Below are 25118 nucleotides of genomic sequence, written 5' to 3'. Positions count from 1 at the left end.
GATAATTTGTCGTTTTTACTGAATCACATCAGTTGTCACATACAACTATTGGTGATGTTTTATCAGTTTGGTTAAGACATCAGTTATTTTAGTCTTTGATAATTCATTTTCTAGATAATGGTTATTTTCTACTAAAAATACAAAAAATTAGCTGGGCATGGTGGCGCGTGCCTGTAATCCCAGCTACTCAGGAGGCTGAGGCAGGAGAATTGCCTGAACCCAGGAGGCGGAGGTTGCGGTGAGCCGAGATCGCACCATTGCACTCCAGCCTGGGTAACAAGAGCGAAACTCCGTCTCAAAAAAAAAAAAAAAGAAAATTACCTCCCATTAAAAAAATTATTTTTCTACAAGCAGAAAATTGCACTTTTTAATGTTCATTATGTTATTATCTAGTTTGGGGTTTTGTTTTGTTTTGTTTTTTGAGACAAGAGTCTCATTTTGTCGCCAGGCGCCAGCCTGGAGCGCAGTGACGCAATCTCGGCTCACTGCAACCTCTGCCTCCCGGGTTCAAGCAATTCTCATTCCTCAGCCTCCCGAGTAGCTGGGACTAGAGGCGCATGCCACCACACTCAGTTAATTTTTGTATTTTTAGTAGAGATTGGGTTCCACCATGTTGGCCAGGATGGTCTCGATCTCTTGACCTCGTGATCCGCCCACCTCAGCCTCCCAAAGTGCTGGGATTACAGGCGTAAGCCACCACGCCCGGCTAGTTTGGGGTTTTTTAAACTAAACTATAATGGCAGCTAAATGAATTTCCTAGGACGATGCTATGGGAAATTCGTCTTAGAAAAATCAACTTACTCATGTAAGTCAACCTTTTTTTTTTTTTTACATCGACTTACAAATGTATCAAATAGAAGTAAAAGGAAAGCACTATCTTCTAAATTCAAGCACCCTTATTTACTTTGATACTATCTTACCTGCTGGTCAAATGTACTGTTCCTTTCAAATACTGTATTGGTTTTTTCAGAATAATAACTTAATATGATAGTGACTCCTAAAGATTCACTTGGTAAACTTGGGTATCAAAGCTATGTTGTCAATGAAAAAATCACCCATGATGATATTGCCCACACTAAACGTTAAGGGTCGTAACTGTCACTTTGAATTCCAGGAGAGTTTAAGAATTGTTGACATCCAGCCAGGCATGGTGGCTCACACCTGTAATCCCAGAGTTTTCAGAGGCCAAGGCAGGAGGCTTGCTTAAGGCCAAGTGCTTGAAACCAGCCCGGAGACAACATAGCAAGACCCTGTCTCCACACAAAAAAATCTAAAAATCACCCAGGCGTGGTGTACTTGCATCCCTAGCTACATTGGAGACTGAGACAGTAGGATTGGTTGAGCCCAGCAGCTGGGGGCAGGGGCAAGCTACGATCACACCACTGCCCTTCAGCCTGAGTGACAGAGTGAGATGCTGTCTCAAAAAAGAAAACAAAATGAAATCTTGTTTTGGCTACTGAGTCATAAAGAAAATGCAACCAAATCCTGATACCCTACACACTACAGTACATTGCTTACTGTTCTTCCCCTCTGCTAAACAGCAGAAAAAAGGAAGGGAAGGAAGAAAATCAAGGAAGGAAAAGGGATTCTTTATAAGGAGAGAATAAAGCACTTACACTTCATAGGACTTTCTAGCCACACAGATGCCAGGTGCTACCCACTGAAATCCAGGATTGGACTAAGCTCCACATTTCTGAAAGGACCATCTCAACTGAAGCCTGGGGCTCAGAGTCAGCAGGAGGAAGCTGCAGCTCCCACTAGCAGCACATTTCAAAGAGGCTGCAACAAGAGAACATTTTCCATTTAAGCATCTAATTCCAATCTTCCATTTCACAAAGCAGTAGCAGAACAGGCCTTTATGTCAGTCTTTTCAAAAGATATTTCCATGACTATGTGATGAATATGAGGCAGGCTATGGCCCAGCAATCCTTTCACTAACATGCTCTAAGCCCTTCATTATACTTCACAGCAGATCCTAAAGTACTTGCTCCCTTTTATCTTTAATGGTGCACTGTTGCTCCAAGACTCACTTCTGCACTAACATTTCTAAAACTGCCGAAATCAACCAGAATCACTGAGCAGGCCCTCAACAATGCAAGCACACACCCAGACAGGCGCCTAAGGACTCATTAGCTGCCAGGAATTAGCAGTACATTACAGCTGCTAGTTAATCCAACACAAAAAACTCCTCAAATTAAGCAGAATTACCTAAAATACTTCACTGAGTACCAAAGAGCTCTGGCAAATAGAAAATAAAGTTCTGGAAATACAGATAATTCAGTAAGACATGAAAAGTAACGTGTCAGGGTGCTGCATTTTTTTAAGCATTTCAATGAGTGAACAATATTATTTATTAAATGAAGACTTTCAAAGATTTATAGTATATTGGGGAAAGTTCTGGGAAAGAAGACTACATCAGAATACAGAGTAAAAAGGACTCTTAAAAAGAAAACTATAAATCAGTCAAAGAAAACAACATTTTAAATATATGTCCTGCAACCATGTGGTATAGAGCTAGAAAAGTCAGAATTTCCCTAATCAAGAAAAAATCATTTTCATGAGACAGGTAAAGAAAGAACAAGTCTAATTTACCTGAAACAGAAAAAGTAATTTTTTTAAGTCATCAACTATCTTAAGTTCTTTTATCTAATCCTTTATGAGAATTTTACAAAACAAGATAAATTGCTAGATTTGTTACAACAAATTACTTCCCGATAACTTTCTCAGAGAGTGGGAAGAAAAATGGTTTGAAAGGATATTAATTAAGAAAAAAACTGAGGGGCACATAAGATATCATCACTACCTAAAAATAATTTTCAATTTTACTTCTTTTGCAAGATGGCCTGAAACACAGAAACCAAGATGAAATCAAACTTAGCTAATATCTTCACCAAAGCAGTGACACAGCAACTCCCATCCTCCAAAAAAAAGTTGTAAAAGAAAAGTATTAGCCAAGCACGGTGGCTCACACCTGTAATCCCAGCACTTTGGGAGGCCGAGGTGGGTGGATCACAACATCAAGAGATCGAGACCATCCTGACCAATATGGTGAAACCCCATCTTTACTAAAAATACAAAAATTAGCTGGGCATGGTAGCACGCACCTGTAGTCCTAGCTACTCAGGAGGCTGAAGCAGGAGAACTGCTTGAACCCAAGACGCAGAAGTTGCAGTAAGCTGAGGTTGTGCCACTGCACTCCAGCCTGGTGACAGAGCAAGACTCTGTCTCCAAAAGAAAAGAAAAGAAAAGAAAAGAAATCATAAATCCCCTAGCAAGCTCCCAGACCCACAAAATACACTTGGGTATACATAAATCAATTTTTTAGAAGTAAAAAAAGTTCACTTATAGAGGTAAGTTCAGTCAACTTACATTTTCACAGCCATCTCCATAACAGCTAAATATATAATCAAAAGAAAAAAAGTATTTTCCTTATGAGGGAAGATATTAATAGCTAAAAACAAGTACTTAAAAGGAGGGGCCAGGTGCAGTGGCTCACACCTGTCATCTCAGCACTTTGGGAGGCCAAGGTGGGAGGATCACCTGAGGCCAGAAATTCTAGACCAACCTGGGAAACACAGCAAGACCCAGTCTTTACATGACAAAAACAAATAGCAGGATGTGACAGTGTGCACCTTTGGTCCCAGCTTCTAGGGGTGAGAGTAGGGGACTGAGGTAGGAGGATCACTGGAGCCCTAGTTACAGTGAGCTGTGATCCTGCCACTGCACTCCAGACTGGGTGACAGAGTGAAACCCTATCTCTAAAATAAACTGAAATTAAATCAAAATAAGAGAAAGGAATAAGGCCAATGACAGTACTGAACACTGTGGTCTTCCCAGATTCTCACGAAATCTCAGTGCTTCTGAGACAAACATTTTCAAATAATCCTGTATCATAATGACCTCTGATAAATGAATTTTGGCTCAATTATGTAGTAGTTGGTCAGTCACACATAAGATGGTACTGAGATATCTTGCCCCAATTTTTTCATGACAAGAATCCCTATCCAAAATAATACTCCTCAATTACCTGTGAATGTGGGTATTAATCTCAAGAATAACCCTGAAAAAAGACAAATAAATTTAGATCCATAAAGTCAACTTCAGTTGGGAATGACCAAGGCAAGCACTGCTTGATAATCCTTTCACTGTGGACCTTATTTATACTAGGTAGTCTTGCTTTAAAAATAGAAAATGCCAAGCTTGAAACCATTTCATTTTAAACAAATAGCCTGTGCAAGGGCTGTCTGAAAGCCAAAATACAGAAAACTTACTTTCTTTCAACACTGGTCTCTATTTCTGCTGACCTGCTCAGTTTTATAACTCACGTAAACCAGAAGATAATTCTACTGTACATACTAAGCATATGTTAACAGTACTTAAGACTCAAATTTTTCAAACTTATATAAATGTAAGATGTCTAACTTAAAGTATTGTAATAAAGTATTAAAGTAGTTTTTAAATCTCTGAATGCTTATTTATATAAAAGCACGTATATTTTCTTGAACTCCTGACCTCAAGTGATCTGCCCGCTTTGGCCTCCCAAAGTGTTGGGATTATAGGCGTGAGTCACTGCACCTGGCCCTTTTTAAAATTTTTTTGCTTTTGAGATGGAGTCTTACTAAAAACACGTATGTTTTCATGTGCAGTTCCAAATACATTCTCTTGCTTTGAAAATAACTGTTAAAATGATATTACACTATGATTGAGACAGAAAATACAACTAGGAAGCAATGAATACAAAAGAAAAAAAAGAATTGTGTTGTGGGCTTGAGAAAAAATAAGTAAAAACCGCAAGATGGCCGCTTAGGAGGAAGTTGGGATTGCAGCTCCGAGAGAAGGTGCAGAGGGTGAGTGGACGCCGCATTTCCAGACGGATTTTTACTGCCCACAGACCAGGAGATTCACAGGAGGAGAAGCCCCACGGGTCGCCAGCACCGCTGGTTTGAGCGGCATGGCCGCTCAGCCTACGCCCTGGGGCAGGGGGCAGTGGCTTCTTATGGAGAGCGAGAGAGACAGAGTTCCCTCTGAGCCAGCAAGGGGAGCTGAAGCAGGGAGCCAAGCCAGGAGACCCCCGGGCAAGGACGCGCCACGAATCTCAGAGCCGCTGCTTTGGCTGACGCAGCGGCACACAGGGCAGCGGATTTTAACTGCCCACAGACCAGGAGATTCACAGGCGGAGAAGCTCCACGGGTTCCCAGCGCCGCTGGTTGGACCAGAGCAGCTGCTCGGCCTGCACTGGGGGCGGGGAGCAGCGGCTCCTTGAGCAAAGTGAACGAGACTGTGTCCCCTCTGGGCCAGCAAGGGGAGCTGAGGCAAGGAGGCAAGCCAAGAGATTACCGGGCAAAGAGGGCCCCTCTGGAAACACGGCTGAACCCGGGACGGTCCAGCTCTGTGGGGGAGGGGCGTCCTCCATCGGGAAACACCCTGCAGTTCCCGGGGCAATTTGCCGTAACCAAGACAACCCGCCACTACAGAGACTCCATCACTACAGGGGCGGGCCAGCATAGCGGAAGCAGTTCTAACTACACCCATATAAACAGGACTGCAGGGAAGCTCACATGGAAGCTGGGCGGAGCCCACAGCAGCTCAGCGAAGCCTCTGCAGGCTGAGTGTGACTAGACTGCCACCTTGTGGGCAGGGAAAACGGTAGCAACACAGCTGAGAAGCATAAAGCACTAACCCCCTGGGCCAGAACACCTGGGGGGAAGAAAAGGGGGTTTATGAGTTCAGCTGCTGCAGACTTAAAATTACCAAAATCAGAAAGACAGCAACTACAAAGTCAATAGGCGGATAAATCCACAAAGATGGGAAGAAACCAGCGCAAAAAGGATGAAAACACCCAAAACCAGAACACCTCTCCTCCTACAAGGCAGCATAACTCCTCACCAGCACGGGAACAAGACTGGACGGAGAATGAGTGTGATGAAATGACAGAATCAGCTTTCAGAAAATGGATAATAAGAAACTTCTGTGAGCTAAAAGAACATGTTCTAACCCAATGCAAAGAAACTAAGAACCTTGAAAAAAGACTTGATGAAATGCTAACGAGAATGGACAACTTAGAGAGGAATATGAGTGAATTGATGGAGCTGAAAAACACAACACGAGAACTTCGCGAAGCATGCACAAGTTTCAACAGCAGAATTGACCAAGCAGAAGAAAGGATATCAGAAGTTGAAGATCAACTCAATGAAATAAAACGAGAAGGGAAGATTAGAGAAAACAAGGTAAAAAGGAATGAAGAGAGTCAACAAGAAATATGGGACTACGTGAAAAGACCTAATCTACGTTTGATAGGTGTACCTGAATGTGACAAAGAGAATGCATCCAAGCTGGAAAATACTCTTCAGGATATTATCCAGGAAAACTTCCCCAACCTAGCAAGGCAGGCCAATATTCAAGTCCAGGAAATACAGAGAACACCACAAAGATATTCCTCTAGAAGAGCAACCCCAAGGCACATAATCATCAGGTTCACCAGGGTTGAAATGAAGGAGAAAATACTAAGGGCAGCCAGAGAGAAAGGTCGGGTTACCCACAAGGGGAAGCCCATCAGACTCACAGCAGATCTCTCAGCAGAAACCCTACAGGCCAGAAGAGAGTGGGGGCCGATATTCAACATCCTTAAAGAAAAGAACTTTCAACCCAGAATTTCATATCCAGCCAAACTAAGCTTCATAAGTGAAGGAAAAATAAAATCCTTTGTGAACAAGCAAGTACTCACAGATTTCATCACCACCAGACCAGCTTTACAAGAGCTCCTGAAGGAGACACTACACATAGAAAAAAACAACCAGCACCAGCCACTCCAAAAACGCACGAAATGGTAAAGAGCATCAACACAATGAAGAATCTGCATCAACCAATGGGCAAAACAGCCAGCTAGCATCAAAATGACAGGAGCAAACTCACACATAAAAATATTAACCCTAAATGTAAATGGACTAAATGCCCCAATCAAAAGACACAGACTGGCAAACTGGATAAAAAGCCAAAACCCATCAGTGTGCTGTATCCAGGAAACCCACCTCACATGCAAGGATACACAAAGGCTCAAAATAAAGGGATGGAGGAAGATTTACCAAGCAAATGGAGAGCAAAAAAAAGCAGGAGTTGCAATTCTCATCTCTGATAAAATAGACTTTAAAGCAACAAAGATCAAAAGAGACAAAGAAGGACATTACATAATGGTAAAAGGATCAATGCAACAAGAAGAGCTAACGATCCTAAATATATATGCACCTAATACAGGAGCACCCAGATACTTAAGGCAAGTTCTTAAAGACTTGAAAAGAGACTTAGACTCCCACACATTAAGAGTGGGAGACTTCAACACACCATTGTCAATATTAGACAGATCAACGAGACAGAAAATTAATAAGGATATCCAGGACTTGAACTCAGACCTGGAACAAGCAAACCTAATAGACATTTACAGAATTCTCCAGCCCAAATCCACAGAATATACATTCTTCTCAGCACCACATCACACCTACTCTAAAATTGACCACATAATTGGAAGTAAATCACTCCTCAGCAAATGCAAAAGAACGGAAACCATAACAAACAGTCTCTCAGACTACAGTGCAATCAAGTTAGAACTCAGAATTCAGAAGCCAACCCAGAACCGCACAGCCTCATGGAAATTGAACAACTTTCTCCTGAATGTTGACTGGATAAACACTGAAATGAAGGCAGAAATAAAGATGTTCTTCGAAACCAACGAGAACGAAGACACCACATACCAGAATCTCTGGGACACATTTAAAGCAGTCTCTAGAGGAAAATATATAGCAATAAGTGCCCACATGAGAAGAAAGGAGAGAACTAAAATTGACACCCTATCATCAAAACTGAAAGAGCTAGAGGAGCAAGATCAAAAAAACTCAAAACCTAGCAGAAGACAAGAAATAACTAAGATCAAAGCAGAATTGAAGGAGATAGAGACACAAAAAACCCTACAAAAAAATCAATAAATCCAGGAGCTGGTTTTTTGAAAAGCTCAACAAAATAGACCACTAGCCAGACTAATAAAAAAGAAAAGAGAGAATAACCAAATAGGTGCAATAAAAAATGATAAAGGGGATATCACCACAGATGCCACAGAAATTCAAACCATCATCAGAGATTATTACAAACAACTCTATGCACATAAACTAGAAAACCTGGAAGAAATGGATAAATTCCTGGACAGTAGCCTCCTCCCATGCCTAAACCAGGAAGAAGTCGAAACCCTGAATAGACCAATAACAAGGTCTGAAGTCAAGGCAGCAATTAAGAGCCTACCACCCAAAAAAAGCTCAGGCCCAGATGGTTTCACAGCCGAATTCTACCAGACATACAAAGAGGAACTGGTACCATTCCTACTGAAACTATTCCAAATAATCCAAAAAGAGGGAATCCTTCCCAAATCATTTTATGAGACCAACATCATCCTAATACCAAAACCCGGCAGAGACTCAACAAGAAAAGAAAACTACAGGCCAATATCCATGATGAACATAGATGCAAAAATCTTCAATAAAATACTGGCAAGCCGATTACAACAGCACATCAAAAAGCTTATCCACCATGATCAAGTAGGATTCATCCCGGGGATGCAAGGCTGGTTCAATATATGCAAGTCTATAAATGTAATTCACCACATAAACAGAACCAAAAACAAAAACCACATGATTATCTCAATTGATGCAGAGAAGGCCTTCGACAAAATTCAACAGCCCTTTATGCTAAAAACTCTCAATAAACTAGGTATCGACGGAACGTATCTCAAAATAATAAAAGCTATTTATGACAAACCGACAGCCAATATCCTACTGAATGGGCAAAAACTGGAAGCATTCCCTTTGAAATCTGGCACTAGACAAGGATGCCCTCTCTCACCACTCTTATTCAATATAGTACTGGAAGTTCTAGCCAGAGGAATCAGGCAAGAAAAAGAAATAAAGGGTATTCAATTAGGAAAGGAGGAAGTCAAATTGTCTCTATTTGCAGACGACATGATTATATATCTAGAAGACCCTATCACCTCAGCCCAAAATCTCCTGAAACTGATAAGCAACTTCAGCAAAGTCTCAGGATACAAAATAAATGTGCAAAAATCACAAGCATTCCTATACACCAATAATAGACTTAAAGAGAGCCAAATCAAGAACAAACTGCCATTCACAATTGCTACAAAGAGAATAAAATACCTAGGAATACAACTAACAAGGAACGTAAAGGACCTCTTCAAGGAGAACTACAAATCACTGCTCAACGAAATAAGAGAGGACACAAACAGATGGAGAAACATTCCATGTTCATGGTTAGGAAGAATTAATATCGTGAAAATGGCCATACTGCCCAAAGTAATTTACAGATTCAACGCTATCCCCATCAAGCTACCAATGACCTTCCTCACAGAACTGGAAAAAACCACCTTAAACTTCATATGGAACCAAAAGAGAGCCCGCATAGCCAAGTCAATTCTAAGCAAAAAGAACAAAGCGGGAGGCATCACACTACCGGACATCAAACTCTACTACAAGGCTACAGTAATCAAAACAGCATGGTACTGGTACCAAAACAGAGATATAGACCAATGGAACAGAACAGAGGCGTCGGAGGCGACACAACATATCTACAACCACCCGATCTTTGACAACCCTGAAAAAAACAAGCAATGGGGAAAGGATTCCCTGTTCAATAAGTGGTGTTGGGAAAACTGGCTAGCCATATGCAGAAAGCAGAAACTCGACCCCTTCCTGACACCTTACACTAAAATTGACTCCAGATGGATTAAAGACTTAAACATAAGACCTAACACCATAAAAACACTAGAAGGAAACCTAGGCAAAACCATTCAGGACATAGGCGTAGGCAAGGACTTTATGACCAAAACACCAAAAGCATCGGCAACAAAGGCCAAAATAGACAAATGGGACCTAATCAAACTCCACAGCTTCTGCACGGCAAAAGAAACAGTCAACAGAGTGAATCGGCAACCAACAGAATGGGAAAAAATTTTTGCAGCCTACCCGTCTGACAAAGGGCTGATATCCAGAATTTACAATGAGCTAAAAAAGATTTACAAGAAAAAAACAAACAAGCCCATTCAAAAATGGGCGAAGGATATGAACAGATACTTTACAAAAGAAGACATACATGAGGCCAACAAACATATGAAAAAATGCTCATCATCACTGGTCATTAGAGAAATGCAAATCAAAACTACATTGAGATAACATCTCACGCCAGTTAGAATGGCGATCATTAAAAAATCTGGAGAAAACAGATGTTGGAGAGGATGTGGAGAAATAGGAACACTTTTACACTGTTGGTGGGAGTGTAAATTAGTTCAACCACTGTGGAAAACAGTGTGGCGATTCCTCAAGGACCTAGAAATAGAAATTCCATTTGATCCAGCAATCCCATTACTGGGCATATATCCAAAGGATTATAAATCGTTCTACTATAAGGACACATGCACACGAATGTTCATTGCAGCACAGTTTACAATAGCAAAGACCTGGAACCAGCCCAAATGCCCATCGATGATAGACTGGACAGGAAAAATGTGGCACATATACACCATGGAATATTATGCAGCCATTAAAAACGAGGAGTTCACATCCTTCGTAGGGACATGGATGAACCTGGAAAACATCATTCTCAGCAAACTGACACAAGAACACAAAATCAAACACCACGTGTTCTCACTCATAGGCGGGTGTTGAACAAGGAGAACACATGGACACAGGGAGGGGAGCACTATACACGGGGGTCTGTTGGGGGGGAGGGGGATAGCGGGGTGGTGGGGAGTTGGGGAGGGATAGCATGGGGAGAAATGCCAGATATAGGTGAAGGGGAGGGAGGCAGCAAATCATACTGCCACGTATGCACCTATGCAACAACCTTGCATGTTTTTCACATGTACCCCAAAACCTAAAATGCAATTAAAAAAAAAAAAAGAAAGAAAAAATAAGTAAAAACCATTATGCAAACTCTGTTAACAGAAAATTCACCAAAAGGAAAAATACTTGTTTTCTAATATTTCATTTTGGACACTCTACCAGAAGAGGAAAATTAAATCAGTACTTTTAAGAGTATCTACGTACCAAACACTACAAAACTATCCCCTGTAGCAATACGGTGAACTTCCAATAAAGAGAAATAAGGTTTCTCTTAGAGGCTTCACCTATACAGCTGTAAAAATACTCTGGTAGTATTTCAGCATCATGGTACAACCTGGAGAAATACAGGACAGATAGTCTGAGTAATCTCAACTTCTTATGAATTAGATTTGTTTTTAGGTTCAACCAAGCTTAAAAATATGAGAAACAGTATGGCAGTTCCTCAAATAAGTAAATAAATAAATAAACATAGAATTACCATATGATCCGGCAATTCTATTTCTGAGTATACTGTATATCCAAAAGAACTGAAAGCAGGGACTCCCACAGATATTTGTACAACCATGTTCACAGTAGCATTATTCACAAAGGTGCAAGCAAGTGTCCATTGATGGATGAATAGATAAACCAAATGTGATACACACATACACACACACACCCCCCGGAATATTATTTAGCCTTAAAATGGAAGGAACTTTGACACATGCTACACACATATACATGAACCCTAAAGATAGTATGCTAAGTGAGAATAGCCCAACACAAAAAGGCTAAATATCGTATGATTCCAATTACATGAAGTACCAAGAATAGTCACATTCATAGAGACAGAAAATAGAATGGTGGGTGCCAGGGACTAGGGGGAGGGCAAATGGGCACCTATTGTGTTTAGTAGGCATAGTTTTAGTTTTACAAGACGAAAAAGTTTTGAAGATAGATGATGGTGATGGTTGCACAACAATGTGAATGTATGTAATACCACTGAACTGCACACTTAAAAATGGTTAAAATGACTGAGCACGGTAGCTCATGCCTATAATCCCAGCTACTTGAGAGGCTGAGGTGGCAAGATGGCCTTGAGCCTGGGAGTTTAAGGCTGTAGTGGGCTATGGTCACACCACTGCACTCCAGCCTGGACAACAGAGCAAGACCTTGTCCCAAAAAAACAAAGTTAAAATTGTAAATTTATGTTGTGAATATTTTACCACCAAAAAAAAACCCTATAAAACCTACTTTCCATTTCCTCTATAAACATCAGTGCAATCACTATAAAAGAATCCTGAAGAAATATCTGAAAAGCTTAGGAAGAACTACTGTAATTAGAAAATGTAGCAGTAACCTGATAATTTTATATGCCAAATCAAACTATCAACTTTGGCCCAAAGCCTGGCAATATGAGAAACTAATCAAAATATGGAGAAATGTCACCACATAACAGACTACCATGGCAACAGAAATACTGTCATAAAATCACACACACAGAGTCTGTTAGATATAGTGAACCCCAAGTTTCTCTTCAAAGAATCAGTATGTCAGCATGTTCAGCTGTCTTATTCTTCAATTCTCTATTTTAAAATTTAATTTCCTTGTAGTTTCAGTAAACAATCTTTTTCCACCAGTTCTAATCAGTAGTTCACATCTGTTCTCCTTTTTCCACCAGTTCTAATCAGTAGTTCACATCTGTTCTCCAGCCCCCAGCTCCATCCTGACTCATCCTGGTCACCTGCTCCCATCACCTTCTTTTTTTTTTTTTTTTTTTTTTTTCTTTGAGACGGAGTTTCACTCTTGTTACCCAGGCTGGAGTGTGCAATGGCGTGATCTTGGCTCACCACAACCTCCACCTCCTGGGTTCAGGCAATTCTCCTGCCTCAGCCTCCTGAGTAGCTGGGATTACAGGCACGTGCCACCATGCCCAGCTAATTTTTTGTATTTTTAGTAGAGACGGGGTTTCACTGTGTTGACCAGGATGGTCTCGATCTCTTGACCTCATGATCCACCCGCCTCGGCCTCCCAAAGTGCTGGGATTACAGGCGTGAGCCACCGTGCCCGGCCCCCATCACCTTCTTTGACATAGGTAACCCCTGGCTACCTGCTCTGACCCACCCATAACCATCCTTCCCGCCAAACCACCCACCCTGCCACTCCAGCTTGGACCCCTGCTCTCTTTAAAATAGCCAATTGGGATTAGTCTAGCTTGTGCGATCTAACCCTAGCCAACAGGGGAATGACACCAGTAGGGGCGACTCCCATCAGGCATAAGTACCCCTTTTCCTCCCTTGTCCAAATGTGTGCTCACCATTGTTCCATCTGTGAGCCGCATCCTTCTATAGAAGTAAATGGCCTTGCTGAGGAAATTTATATTCAAGTGCTACTTCTTTTGTGGCATCAAAAATTCTACTTATAACAAGTCAATACTTCAAAGACATGAAATGTTCTACATTTGCACTGTATGGTACTTGGAATGTGGGTAAATGCAAATAAGAAACTGATTTTAACTTTTACTTAAGTTTTAATAGTCACACTGCACTGGTGGCTACTTACATTGGATGACACAGCTACACTGGTAAACTTTCTGGGAGAAAGATCTTTGGTTTTTATTATTTACATACTCCCAGTTTCTACCAGTGCCATACAGTATTCCTAGACTGAACTAATCTACTGAGTTGTGTAGGAACATTTTCTATTTTCTAGAAAGTTTTCCTTTCAAAAGCATGTTTTGACTGGAAGTGTGAGCATAAGCCCACATGAAAAATGCCTAAACTTTCAAGATAAATCAATAACTATAATTACCAGAGAAAAGCCAAAAACTCTAGGTTTTAGAACCAGCCTAAAAAATCAATAAATTCCAAAAGGGAAATTCCACTAGGAAAGAAGTTTGAAGCTGATATTCCATGACCCATGTATTAGAATCTGTTCTCATGCTGCTAATAAAGACATACCCGAGGGCCGGGCGCGGTGGCTCACGCCTATAATCCCAGCACTTTGGGAGATAGAGGCGGGTGGATCACGAGGTCAAGAGATCGAGACCATCCTGGTCAACATGGTGAAACTCCGTCTCTACTAAAAATACAAAAATTAGCTAGGCATGGTGGTGCGCGCCTGTAGTCCCAGCTACTTGGGAGGCTGAGGCAGGAGAATTGCTTGAACCCAGGAGGCGGAGGTTGTGGTGAGCCGAGATCGTGCCATTGCACTCCAGTCTGGGTAACAACGGCGAAACTCCGTCTCAAAAAAAAAAAAAAAAAGAAAAGACATACCCAAGACTGGGTGATTTATAAAAGAAAGGGGTTTAATTGATTCACAGCTTCACATGTCTGAGAGGTCTCACAATCATGGCAGAAGACAAAGGAAGAACAAAGGGATGTTTTATGTGGCAGCAGGAAAATGGAACTCCCACTTATAAAACCATCAGAACTCATGAGACTTACTACCACGAGAACAGTATGGGGGAAACCCATCCCCATGATTCAATTATCTCTACCTGGCCTCACCCTTGGAGGGGGGATTATTACAATTCAAGGTGAGATGTGGGTGAGAACATAGCCAAACCATATCAACCCACAGTCTTTCTTTTCTGATAAGGTATCTAAGAAGAAAATATCTATGGACATGTGATAAACCAAACATGCCAATGCCAACTTAGTCCATTAAAGCATGATTTTACTTCATCTGCTTTATGCTTTTGGTGCTTTTCATCAAAAAGCTGCATACACCCATATGCTGAAACATGCCTTTTCAGTTTCCAGACTGAACTGTAAAACTTTTGAGGTAACATCTAACCCAAAGATTATCTCTGTAAAAGTTATCTCCTACTTACAACTTAAATTACAAACTTATAACTGAGTAGCTTAAATCACTGACCCTAAAAAGAGATAGTCTTTCCTTCCACAGCTCTCTATAACTTCTACTAATTTTGGTTACTGAGGGTGGGCAAATGAAACTACTAAATGTACAGGATGAGCTACTATTAGATAAAGATTCCTTTAAGATCTGCCTCAAAATACTCTTTCTTTTAGAACACTTTGATGTTATCAGTGATATCTACCCTTCACATAAAACATAACCATGGCTGTATGTCTCCAAGAATTTTGGTGGAAAAGGTTTAAAGTAATGAATACAGATTCTTCAGAAAGTGACTGTTTTATACAAATATTAGAGAAAGAGAAAAGACGTTAACTCACAGCACAGGCTAAAGCATGTTCAAATTATACCTCTACACCAAGTCTACTGTTACCAGGTCATTAGAACTATACTAAATTACTCTAAAATTAGTTAGGTGGGGTGGCGGGAAAGAATAAGGATAACAGTTTTGCAAATATATATTCTTGCAAAAAGTAGTTTTTTAGCAAACCACACAAATTCTATGCCTTATCAATTTCAAGTAGATGTTAAAACGTTATACTTATTACTACAGTTAAAACACGCTTTTGTTCCAGCAGACAAAATCTCCTGGAAAGAAAAAAACCACATATTACTTCTAGTTACAAATGCCACTTAGAGACCACTTAAAGAGAGCCTTGGCCAGGCACAGTGGCTCATGTCTGTAATCCCAGCACTTTAGGAGGCTGAGGTGAGAGAACTGCTTGAGCCCAGGGGTTCGAGATCAGCCTGGACAATATGGCAAGACCCTGACTCCACAAAAAATACAAAACATTACCCAGGTGCAGTGGTACATGCCTGTAGTCCCAGCTGTCCGAGAGGCTGAGGTAGGAAGACTACCTGAACCCAGGCTCAGGTGTGCAAGGCTGCAGTGAGCAGTACAGGGGTGTACTGGGCAACAGAGACCCCTTCTCAAAAAAATAAATAAATAGGCCGGGTATGGTGGCTCACACCTGTAATCCCAGGACTTTGGGAGGCCAACAAGGCCAGATTACTTAAGGCCAGGAGTTTCAGACCAACCTGGCCAACATGGCAAAACCCCATCTCTACTAAAAATACAAAAGTTAGTCGGGCGCGGTGGCGCATGCCTATAGTCCAGCTACTCAGGAAGCTGAGCCAAGAGAATCGCTTGAACCCAGGAGGTAGAGGGTGCAATGAACCAAGATGGTGCCACTGCACTCCAGCCTGGGTGACAGAGTCAGACTCTGTCTCAAAAAATAAATAAAGAGAGCCTTATTGAGTCAAAACATTCCTCTCCCTTTCTGTACCTAAAAGTTTGCAAGTATAAAATGAGGTAATATATACATCTCATAAAGATTTTTTTAAAAAAGAAAAAAAAAAAGGGTGGAAAGATTGAAGAGCATTACAGGAGCTGAATATTGTTTCTTTTTAATTAACCATGTACATGGTGAAGAGTGATAGCAAAAATAAATAAAATTCACAGATAAAGAAAAATGTGAGTTATCCATCCGAGTATCTGCATGTACGCACTTCTGACAATCAACATTTTTAAGAACCTGTGTGTGAAGCATCTTGATTGTTTATCTTAACAACCATGATTTATTTCTTCAACTATGGGTACTAGACTATATAAACAAATGTGACAAGAATCCCAGTCTCGTAGGGGAGGCAAAACACTTATTTTCAAAAAGGTTAAAAAAAAGGCAAACACAGGCCAGGTGTGGTGGCTCACGTCTGTAATCCCAACACTTTGGGAGGCCAACGCAGGCGGATCACGAGGTCAGGAGTTCCAGACCAGCCTGACCAATGTGGTGAAACCCCGTCTCTACTAAAAATACAAAAATTAGCTGGGCATGGTGGCATGTGCCCGTAATCCCAGCTACTCAGGAGGCTAAGGCAGGAGAATCACTTGAACCTGGGAAGTGGAGGTTACAGCGAGCCAAGATCGTGTCACTGCACTCCAGCCTAGGCGACACAGTGAGACTCTGTCTCAAAAAAAAAAAAAAAAAAAAGCAAACACAATGAAATAAAGTGCTCTAGGCATTCAGTGGGGGCAGAAATCACTTTGGCTGAAGAGAAGCAGTTAAGCCTTCAAAGATAAAGTAGAATTTAGGTTGGGTTTTTAAAAGATGGGTTAGTTTCTGTGTTTGAAGACAGAGTTGGGAAAAAGTAAAAAAAACAGAATAAAGTTGGGCAAAGGCGGCATCCAATCTACCCCAAAATATTTGTGTACTATGAGAAATATCTCAGCTATTTGGATGCTGATGGGAAAGACTCAGTAAAGGAGTGTAAAGATGCAGACAAGACATGGAATAAACCAAAAGATCAAGGCCCAAAGATTTCGGAAGATCAGAGATGCAAAACACCGAGATCTGACAAGAGAATAAGCAGCTGCATACACCCATGCTGAAGTTTGACCAAATTAGAGGGGAAGGGTGATGGTATATTTATAAAATGACAAGAATGACAGATCTTGGAATCCACATTTGATAAGGAGAGAAGTAAAGACAGGAATATCTTATAAAGAAAAAGTAAGAGACAGTAAATGAACCAAGGTTTTGATAAAATTCAAGAACTAATGCAGGGACTTCTGTTTAAAATGACTAAACTAACTGATTGAACACAGCTGTCTGCTCTCCGGTCCTTCCAAAAAGTCACTAAAAATCAGAGTAAAGATCTTTTTTAAAAAAGGCAAAAACCCACAAGGACAAAGAGAATGGAAACAGATGACAGTTATCAACAGAACTGTGGAAAATGGAAAGCTAAAGAAAGTGTTAACTGTTTAAACAGAACCGAAAAGGCTGAAATTTGCCTTTTCGTTGCGGGGAGGGAGAATGAGATGAGAATGGGGAAGGCAAGGGATCAACTATTTCCGTTGCAACACCTAGGAAGGCTGGGGAATTGGAAGCAAAGGTACATCTGAAGGCAGATGCACAGGCGGAACAGAAAATAAAGGAGTAGAACTGGTTGTGGTGGTATGTGCCTGTAATTTCAGCTACTAAGGAGGCTGAGGAGAGAGGATTGCCTGAGACTAAGAGTTTGGGGTCCAACCTGGGCAATATATCGAGACCCCATCTTTTCTTTTTTTTTTTAAAAAAAAAAGCATAGGGAGGGGAATATGCCAGTGATGCAGCCTTAAAAAAAAAAAAGAAAGAAAGAAAGAAAAAAGTTTAAATAAATAAAAGGGTCAAAATCTGTGTAAGAAGCAGTAGACTCCTAAATTTCCTCCCTGACTCTGAGCAACCAGGCTACTACTCTCCCACCATAACAGAAGACTCAAGGTTTACTATGGAAAGATTGAAGTAGAAGGTCTCTGGACTCTTGGACAACAGACTCAGCTAAAGACAGGAGTATCAGGCTGAAAACAAGAGATTTAAAAACCTACATGCTTAGTAGTAAGATCCATCCCCTGGTTTCATTCCCTGACCTGGCTTTAGAACACTGGCGGTCTAGCTTATAACCCCCCAGGCTGACTAGAGAACTCAAGGTAAAAGCAGCCCAAGAAAAACAGACCAACAGAAAAGCAATGAGAGAAAGGATGAAGGTTTCCTTTTCAATTATCCATTAAATGGAAGAGTAACCCAAGAAGACATCATGGAATCCAAGAATCAGTGGATCCAGCACAACAAAGAGGCAAAAGGAATTCCCTAGAATAGTGTTTATAGAATCCCAGGACAATAATTATCCAACAGACCTAGAGAACCAGGCCAGACTGGAGCAGGGAGATGGAGGGCTCTTGGGATAGATATTTCCTTCAGCCAAAAAAGAAAACAAATCACCAGTCTGAACAAAAGGATATCTACACTACTGAGATTTGGAGATGAATTATTGTGGATATATAGAAATCAAAATGTAAAAAAAGAAAAAAAAAGGCATTTGATTACCACCAGGAAAAAAAAAAGGTTGCACAAAATTTTGTTTTAAAAATAAAACTTAAATATTATTAAAATCACATAAAGATTAAAAAAAAAAAACCTAGGTGACACTGAGATTCTTGAGCCAACAAATGGGAAAACAGTGGCTTATGATCAGAGCAGAATGTCTGAATCAGTGATTTGGAGGTGTGGTGACTTTTTTTTTTTTTGACAATCTCACTCTGTTACCCAGGCTGGAGCGCAGCAGCAAAATCATAGCTCACTCAGTCTTGAACTCTTGGGCTCAAGAGATCCTCCCGAGTAGCTAGGACTATAGGCTAATGCCACCACACCCAACTAATTTTCCTATTTTTTTTTCATAGAGATGAGGTCTCGCTATGTTGCCCAGTCTGGTCTTGAACTCCTGGCGTCAAGGGATCCTCCGCTTTGGCTCCCAAAGTGCTGGGATTACACGCATGAGCCAATGGGCCTGGCCAATACATTTCTACTAAAAATGTATTTTTAGTAGAAACGGGTTTCTACCATGTTGGCCAGGCTGGTCTCGAACTCCTGACCTCAAGCAATCCATCCACCTCAGCCTCCCAAAGTGCTGGGATTACAGGTGTGAGCCACTGTGCCCATCCTAGGTGGTAGCTTTTTAGTAAAGACAAGATCCAGGGTGTGATTCTGTGACTTGGTGGCTGAAAAGAATGAAGAGGTAAAGGAATCAAAAGGCCAAAGTGTTAGCTGAACTGTCAATCCAGATGCTGAAGTTACCTAAACATGATGTGTGCCTGCTGGATATTTTCCAGCTCCACTTTTCCACCCTCCTCTATCATGTGGTCTGCTCCAATAGGCTGACCTGTATAGACTTGACCAACAGGTCACTGTGTCCTCTGGCTTCCGGTTGGGTTTGGCCAGTGGGGAATCTCAGCAAGAAATTAAGAGAACAAGGTGAGGATATTCATTCCTCCAGCTTCGTTCCCTCAAGGTCACCTGAAACTAGCTGTGTCCCTTTGGCCGAAAGTCACCATTCCTCTCAAGGCAACTAACTCCATACTTAACTACTCCATAAGTAACTACTCCCTCTCTTAAGGGATGTTAACAGTTCAGCTACGGGTTACCAAACTATTTCCTGTTGAACCACCATACCTAAATCTTTATAATAGTACCTTTATAAAATAAACTCAAATTATCCTGTCAAGTGTGCCATCAGTTCCTGTCTGGACTCTATTAACTGTGATGGTGAAGATGATGTAAGGCTGTAACAGAGTAGTGGAAAGTATGGAGAGAAAAGTGATAATATTTAAATAACAACTGCTAACATTTTAATCTCTGTTCCAAGAACTTTTCTAAGCTCTTTGCAGGTATTAACTCATTTAATCACAACTACCCTCTGTGGTAGGCAGAGATTTTTGTCTGCTTAATTTCCAAATCCACACACCCAGCACAGTTGCTGGCACATGGTAAGCACTCAAATATTGATTTAAAATACACACAACAAGCAGGTTTAATTAGAGATGACTTTTGTAGCATAGTGTAGCATTTCTCCTATTTATACTTTAGAAAACTATACGAAGATCAGGGAATTGTGACTTCCTAGAAATCACAGAAACACCAAATGAGACCATATGTGAATGATTTTCTTGTGTAGCCTACAGTGAATCTTATTCCTTTATTTTCTGATGAGGTAAACCAGGACTTGGGCACCAATTTTTTAAGTTTAATATTCAAAGTCAAAGTTGTGGCCGGGCAAGGTGGCTCACACCTGTAATCCCAGCACTTTGGAGGCAGAGACAGACACATCACGTGAGGTCAGGAGTTCGAGATCAGCCTGGTCAACATGATGAAACCCCTTCTCTACTAAAAAATACAAAAATTAGCTGGATGTGGTGGCGGATGCCTGTAATCCCAGCTACTTGGGAGGCTGAGGCAGGACAATCACTTGAACCTGGGAGGCAAAGGCTTCATGAACCAAAATCTCACCACTCCCCTCCAGCCTGGGCAAAAGAGCCAGACTCTGTCTCAAATAAATAAATAAATAAATAATTAGTCGGGCGTCCTGGTGGGCACCTGTAATCTCAGCTACTAGGGAGGCTGAGGCAGGAAAATGGCTTTAACCTGGGAGGAGGTTGCAGTGAGCCAAAATCGCACCATTGCACTCCAGCCTGGGCGACAGAGTGAAACTCTGTCTCAAAAACAAAAACAAAAACGAACAAACAAACAAAAGCCAAAGTTGCTCCATACCAAGACCAGATTTTTAAAAAGTCAAAGTTGCAGGCCGGGCGCGGTGGCTCAAGCCTGTAATCCCAGCACTTTGGGAGGCCGAGGCGGGTGGATCACGAGGTCAAGAGATCGAGACCATCCTGGTCAACATGGTGAAACCCCGTCTCTACTAAAAATACAAAAAATTAGCTGGGTATGGTGGCGCGTGCCTGTAATCCCAGCTACTCAGGAGGCTGAGGCAGGAGAATTGCCTGAATCCGGGAGGCGGAGGTTGCGGTGAGCCGAGATAGCGCCATTGCACTCCAGCCTGGGTAACGAGCGAAACTCCGTCTCAAAAAAAAAAAAAAAAAAAAGTCAAAGTTGCAAATGCGCTTGCAGCCTAGGGGCTGCATTAAATAAGGCTGCATTAAATAAGGAAGAACACCTTTAAATATCAGCTTAGTTAAAATAAAGGTAAGGTGGGGGGCAAAAAAATATGCTTGTGAGTATAAAATGCAAAAATAAAGGTAAAGGTGAGTATTTTGTCAGTCTGTAAAAATGCCTCTTTAGTTTTCAAAATACTTAACCATTTTTAAAGTACATCCTACTTTAGGACCTACGTCAGCCAGATCACCAAGTATACACATTCACACAGAAATGAAGCACAGCAAAGGTGTGAAAATTAGGGGAGGAAGCATAAAACATGAATCAAATAATTCGGAAATACAATACATATAAGCTACAATTAAATATCTCACTGGATGCACCTACAGTTATATGGAATCATCAAAGCAGCAGTGATACCCATCTTATAAATAAAAACCTAAAAGCCAGAGAAATAACAAGGTTAGAGGATTAATAAGAAACAAAATGAGAACTCCAAAGATTTTCTGAAAGAAGAATTAATATTTTTTCTTCATATTATGTTGCCACTCCAAAGCGAGGGGAAAATTCGCATGAGTAAGAATCTAGAAACCTGAGAAGTTTCGAGAAGAACAGACTCAAACTGGAGTGAAAATAGGCAAAAAGAATGAGGCAGAAGGCTACGACTGGGAGGAAATTGCCAGATGCAGTTCTTGGACACGGAGGGGAGACGAATAAAGCCTTCTTAAGCCGAAGGTGGAGAAACACTGGGATTGGATTTGGTGGGAAGACAAAACGGAAAAGCATGGCCCAAGAAGCAACAGCAAAGGGAGAACTTAAACAGGACTAGATCGCTGCCGCAATCGAGAAGTAAAAGACCTACAAATCAGATTCTACCGGGTGGGGAAAGGTCGAAAAGTCGACCGATCAGGTGCGACTAGTTTCCGAAAAGCGGCAACGATGTAGCTTCGCAGCCCCACCCCACGGCTGCAGCTCCTCCCCAAGGAGGACTTCATGAGGCCAACCGCCGGGCTCAGGCTCTCCCCAGGAGCCTAGGTCCCACCCCGCCCCGGCCCCGCGACACAGAACTGCCTCTCTGGGCCCCTCACCGAACGCTGCAGCTCCCCGAGCCAGAACGAGGCGCGCTCCTTTCCGCTGGGATCTGGGTCGTGGTAGAGCGCTTGCACTGCCTGGTACACGAGCTGCAATGTCGGCTTTGCTCCTTCCATGGTGGTGGCGGCAGTGGCGGTAGCGACGGCTCTGATTCTTCTTCCGAGGCTTCCCCGGTTGCTCCTCCTTCGCGCTTCCTCACTGTCTGGGCCACGGCCGCTCCCTGACTGGCGCCATCTCCTCCTCTTTGGCCGTTACCAGGGCAGAAGGTTCCCCATGGAAGTTGCCCCTCGGAAACAGCTATTAGGTCGTATTCAGGTTCCTGGCCTTTTTTCCCGTTTTTCCATTAGACTCCAGACTTCTGAGTCCAGATTCTGGAGCTCACCTCTTCACTCGCTGACTTGCCCTCAGAAGCCTATCTTCGCACGCCACACACCACAGACTGTACCTAAGGCGCGTTTACCCGGACCGGAAGCGGCAGCACCGACACCTTTGGCACACTTCCGCCTGGTGCACTACAAACGGCATCCTTCCCGGCACGCCTCCTCTTGTCTCCCGCCCCCTCCCGGAAGTGACCCTGTTGGGCCAGGAGCCGGCGAGAAGTGCTAGCGTTGTTGTCTGGGTTTCTCGCTTCCAGCTGGGGGCTATAGGACACATGTGTCCCATATCTGAGCTGCTTTCAGCTCCTTGGAAATGAAGCCGGCTTTTTCCTCCCGCTTCCGACTTCCCCATCCCTCTCCAGAGAATCCTTTTCTGCCCTGGTGGTCAAGGCGCGTCAATTCAACTCTCCGTAGAGTGGCCACAGTACTAGAGATCCAAAGATGACTTAAGACGTGGTTCCTACGCTGGCTCTAGTGAAGGAGGCAGACACGTAGTCAACGGAACTGTTTTACAAACCTGAAATATGTGCCACATAGAGAAATGCCTAGAATATCTGTTCAGCTCTGCTTTATTAAGTCTTAAGCCCAAAAGAGGTCTTTTCGTTCTGCTTACGGTTCCTGGTGCTCTAACTCCAGAGCATTTTACATACATCTTGTAGGGTTATTCTCACATTAAACTGTATTTTTGTGAATGCCTTTCTGTCGGAATCCAAAACCAGTGGTCTAACAATTCACAAAAGAAAACAGAAATCTTGGGGGCCGGGCGCGGTGGCTCACGCCTGTAATCTCAGCACTTTGGGAGGCCGAGGCGGGTGGATCACGAGGTCAAAGATCGAGACCATCCTGATCAACATGGTGAAACCCCGTCTCTACTAAAAATACAAAAAATTAGCTGGGCATGGTGGCACGTGCCTGTAATCCCAGCTACTCAGGAGGCTGAGGCAGGAGAATTGCCTGAACCCAGGAGGCGGGGGTTGCAGTGAGTGGAGATCGCGCCATTGCACTCCAGCCTGGGTAAACTCCATCTCAAAAAAAAAAAAAAAGAAAGAAATCTTGGAAACTGTGCTATGGAGAAATTGGAGACAAAAGGTAACAGTATGTGCACTAGTAAATAACTGCTATTTGATAAATGATCACAATGTGTATAACACTGTAGTTACAATATCTCATTTAATCCCCATAACAGCCTTACCAAGTATTAATAAAACCCGTTTTAGGCACTGACACTGACCATGGCTCCAGCGCCATGGTGCCCTCCAGGAAGTTCTTCGTGGGGAGAAACTGGAAGATGAACGGGCAGAAGAAGTGTCTTGGGGAGCTCATCGGCACTCAGAACGCGGCCACAGTGCCTGCCGACACTGAGGTAATTTGTGCTTTCCCCACTGCCTATATCGACTTTGCCTGGCAGAAGCTAGATCTCAAGATTGCTGTGGCTGCCCAGGCTGCTACAAAGTGACTAATGGGGCCGTTACTGGGGAGATCAACCCTGGCATAATCAAAGACTGCAGAGCCACGTGGATGGTGTGGTCCTGGGGCACTCAGAGAAAAGGCATGTCTTGGGGGAGTCAGATGAGCTGACTGGGCAGAGAGTGGCCCGTGCTCTGGCAGAGGGTAATCGCCTGCAGTGGAAAGAAGCTAGATGAAAAGGAAGCTGGCATCACTGAGAAGGTTGTTTTCTAGCAGACAAAGTCATCACAGATAATGTGAAGGACTGGAGCAAGGCCATCCTGGCCTATGAGCCTGTGTGGGCCACTAGTACGGGCGAGACTGCAACACCCTCACAGGCCCAGGAAGTACATGAGAAGCTCGAGGATGGCTTAAGTCCAAAGTCTCTGATATGGTGGCTCAAAGAACTGGTGTCATTTATGGAGGCTCTGTGACCAGGGCAACCTGCAAGGAGCTGGCCAGACAGCCTGGCATGGATGGCCTCCTCAGGGGTGGTGTTTCCCTCAAGCCAGAATTCGTGGACATCAGCAATGCCAAACAATGAGAACCATCCATCTTTCCTACCCTTCCTGCCAAACTAGGGACTAAGCAGCCCAGAAGCCCAGTAACTGCCCCTGCCCTGCACACGCTACTGCTGGTATCATCTGCCCCCTCTTACGTCCTCGTCCAAACTGTATCTTCCTTTGCTATTTATACCTTCACCCTGTAATGGTTGGAACCAGGCCAGTCCCTTCTCCACTTACTATAATGGTTGGAACTAAATGTCACCAAGGTGACATCTACTTGGCTGAGAGGTGGAAGGGGTATGGGTCCCCTAGGCCCTAGTGAGGGGATGAGAGAGAAATCATCCTCTCCCTTCTTACATTGTGAAGCCAGTCCTCCCCTCAGAAGCCAGGGATGCTCCCCTCTCCCACGATGCCAACGCCTGTGTGTACTGTGTCTATTGTGTATGTGAGCCTCCTCACATGTGAGGGAATAATCACCTGGCACTTAAAAAACAAAAAACGCCATTTTAAAGAAAGAGAAAT

General features: G+C 42.6%; 1 protein-coding gene and 1 pseudogene across 2 annotated transcripts in view; one reads left to right on the top strand and one right to left on the bottom strand.

Moving 5' to 3' along the window:
- The window catches only part of TNPO3 (transportin 3), a 100060-nt gene extending 77311 nt beyond the window's left edge, over positions 1–22749 (bottom strand). The window contains exons 1-2 of one of the 2 annotated variants that reach the window (XM_012474064.2): positions 22264–22748; positions 1617–1779 (exon numbers count right to left, since the gene is read on the bottom strand). Coding sequence is in view for 1 of the 2 variants with exons in the window: in XM_012474063.2 (XP_012329486.2) it covers positions 22264–22383 (120 nt within the window). In the remaining variant the exon portion in view is untranslated. Of the gene's footprint in view, positions 1–1616; positions 1780–22263 lie in introns of both variants that reach the window. The other variant, XM_012474063.2, reaches the window with a different exon arrangement.
- Positions 22750–23890: 1141 nt separating this feature from the next.
- LOC105732012 (triosephosphate isomerase-like) lies at positions 23891–24634 on the top strand (annotated as a pseudogene).
- Positions 24635–25118: the final 484 nt, after the last annotated feature.

The sequence above is a fragment of the Aotus nancymaae genome, unplaced genomic scaffold, assembly GCF_030222135.1.
Source record: "Aotus nancymaae isolate 86718 unplaced genomic scaffold, 86718_ANA_hifiasm-v0.15.2.pri h1tg000002l, whole genome shotgun sequence".
In the NCBI taxonomy this organism is placed as follows: Eukaryota; Metazoa; Chordata; class Mammalia; order Primates; family Aotidae; genus Aotus; species Aotus nancymaae.
The sequence above is the reverse complement of the archived record's forward strand: the minus strand, read 5'-3'. Positions and strand labels throughout refer to the sequence as shown.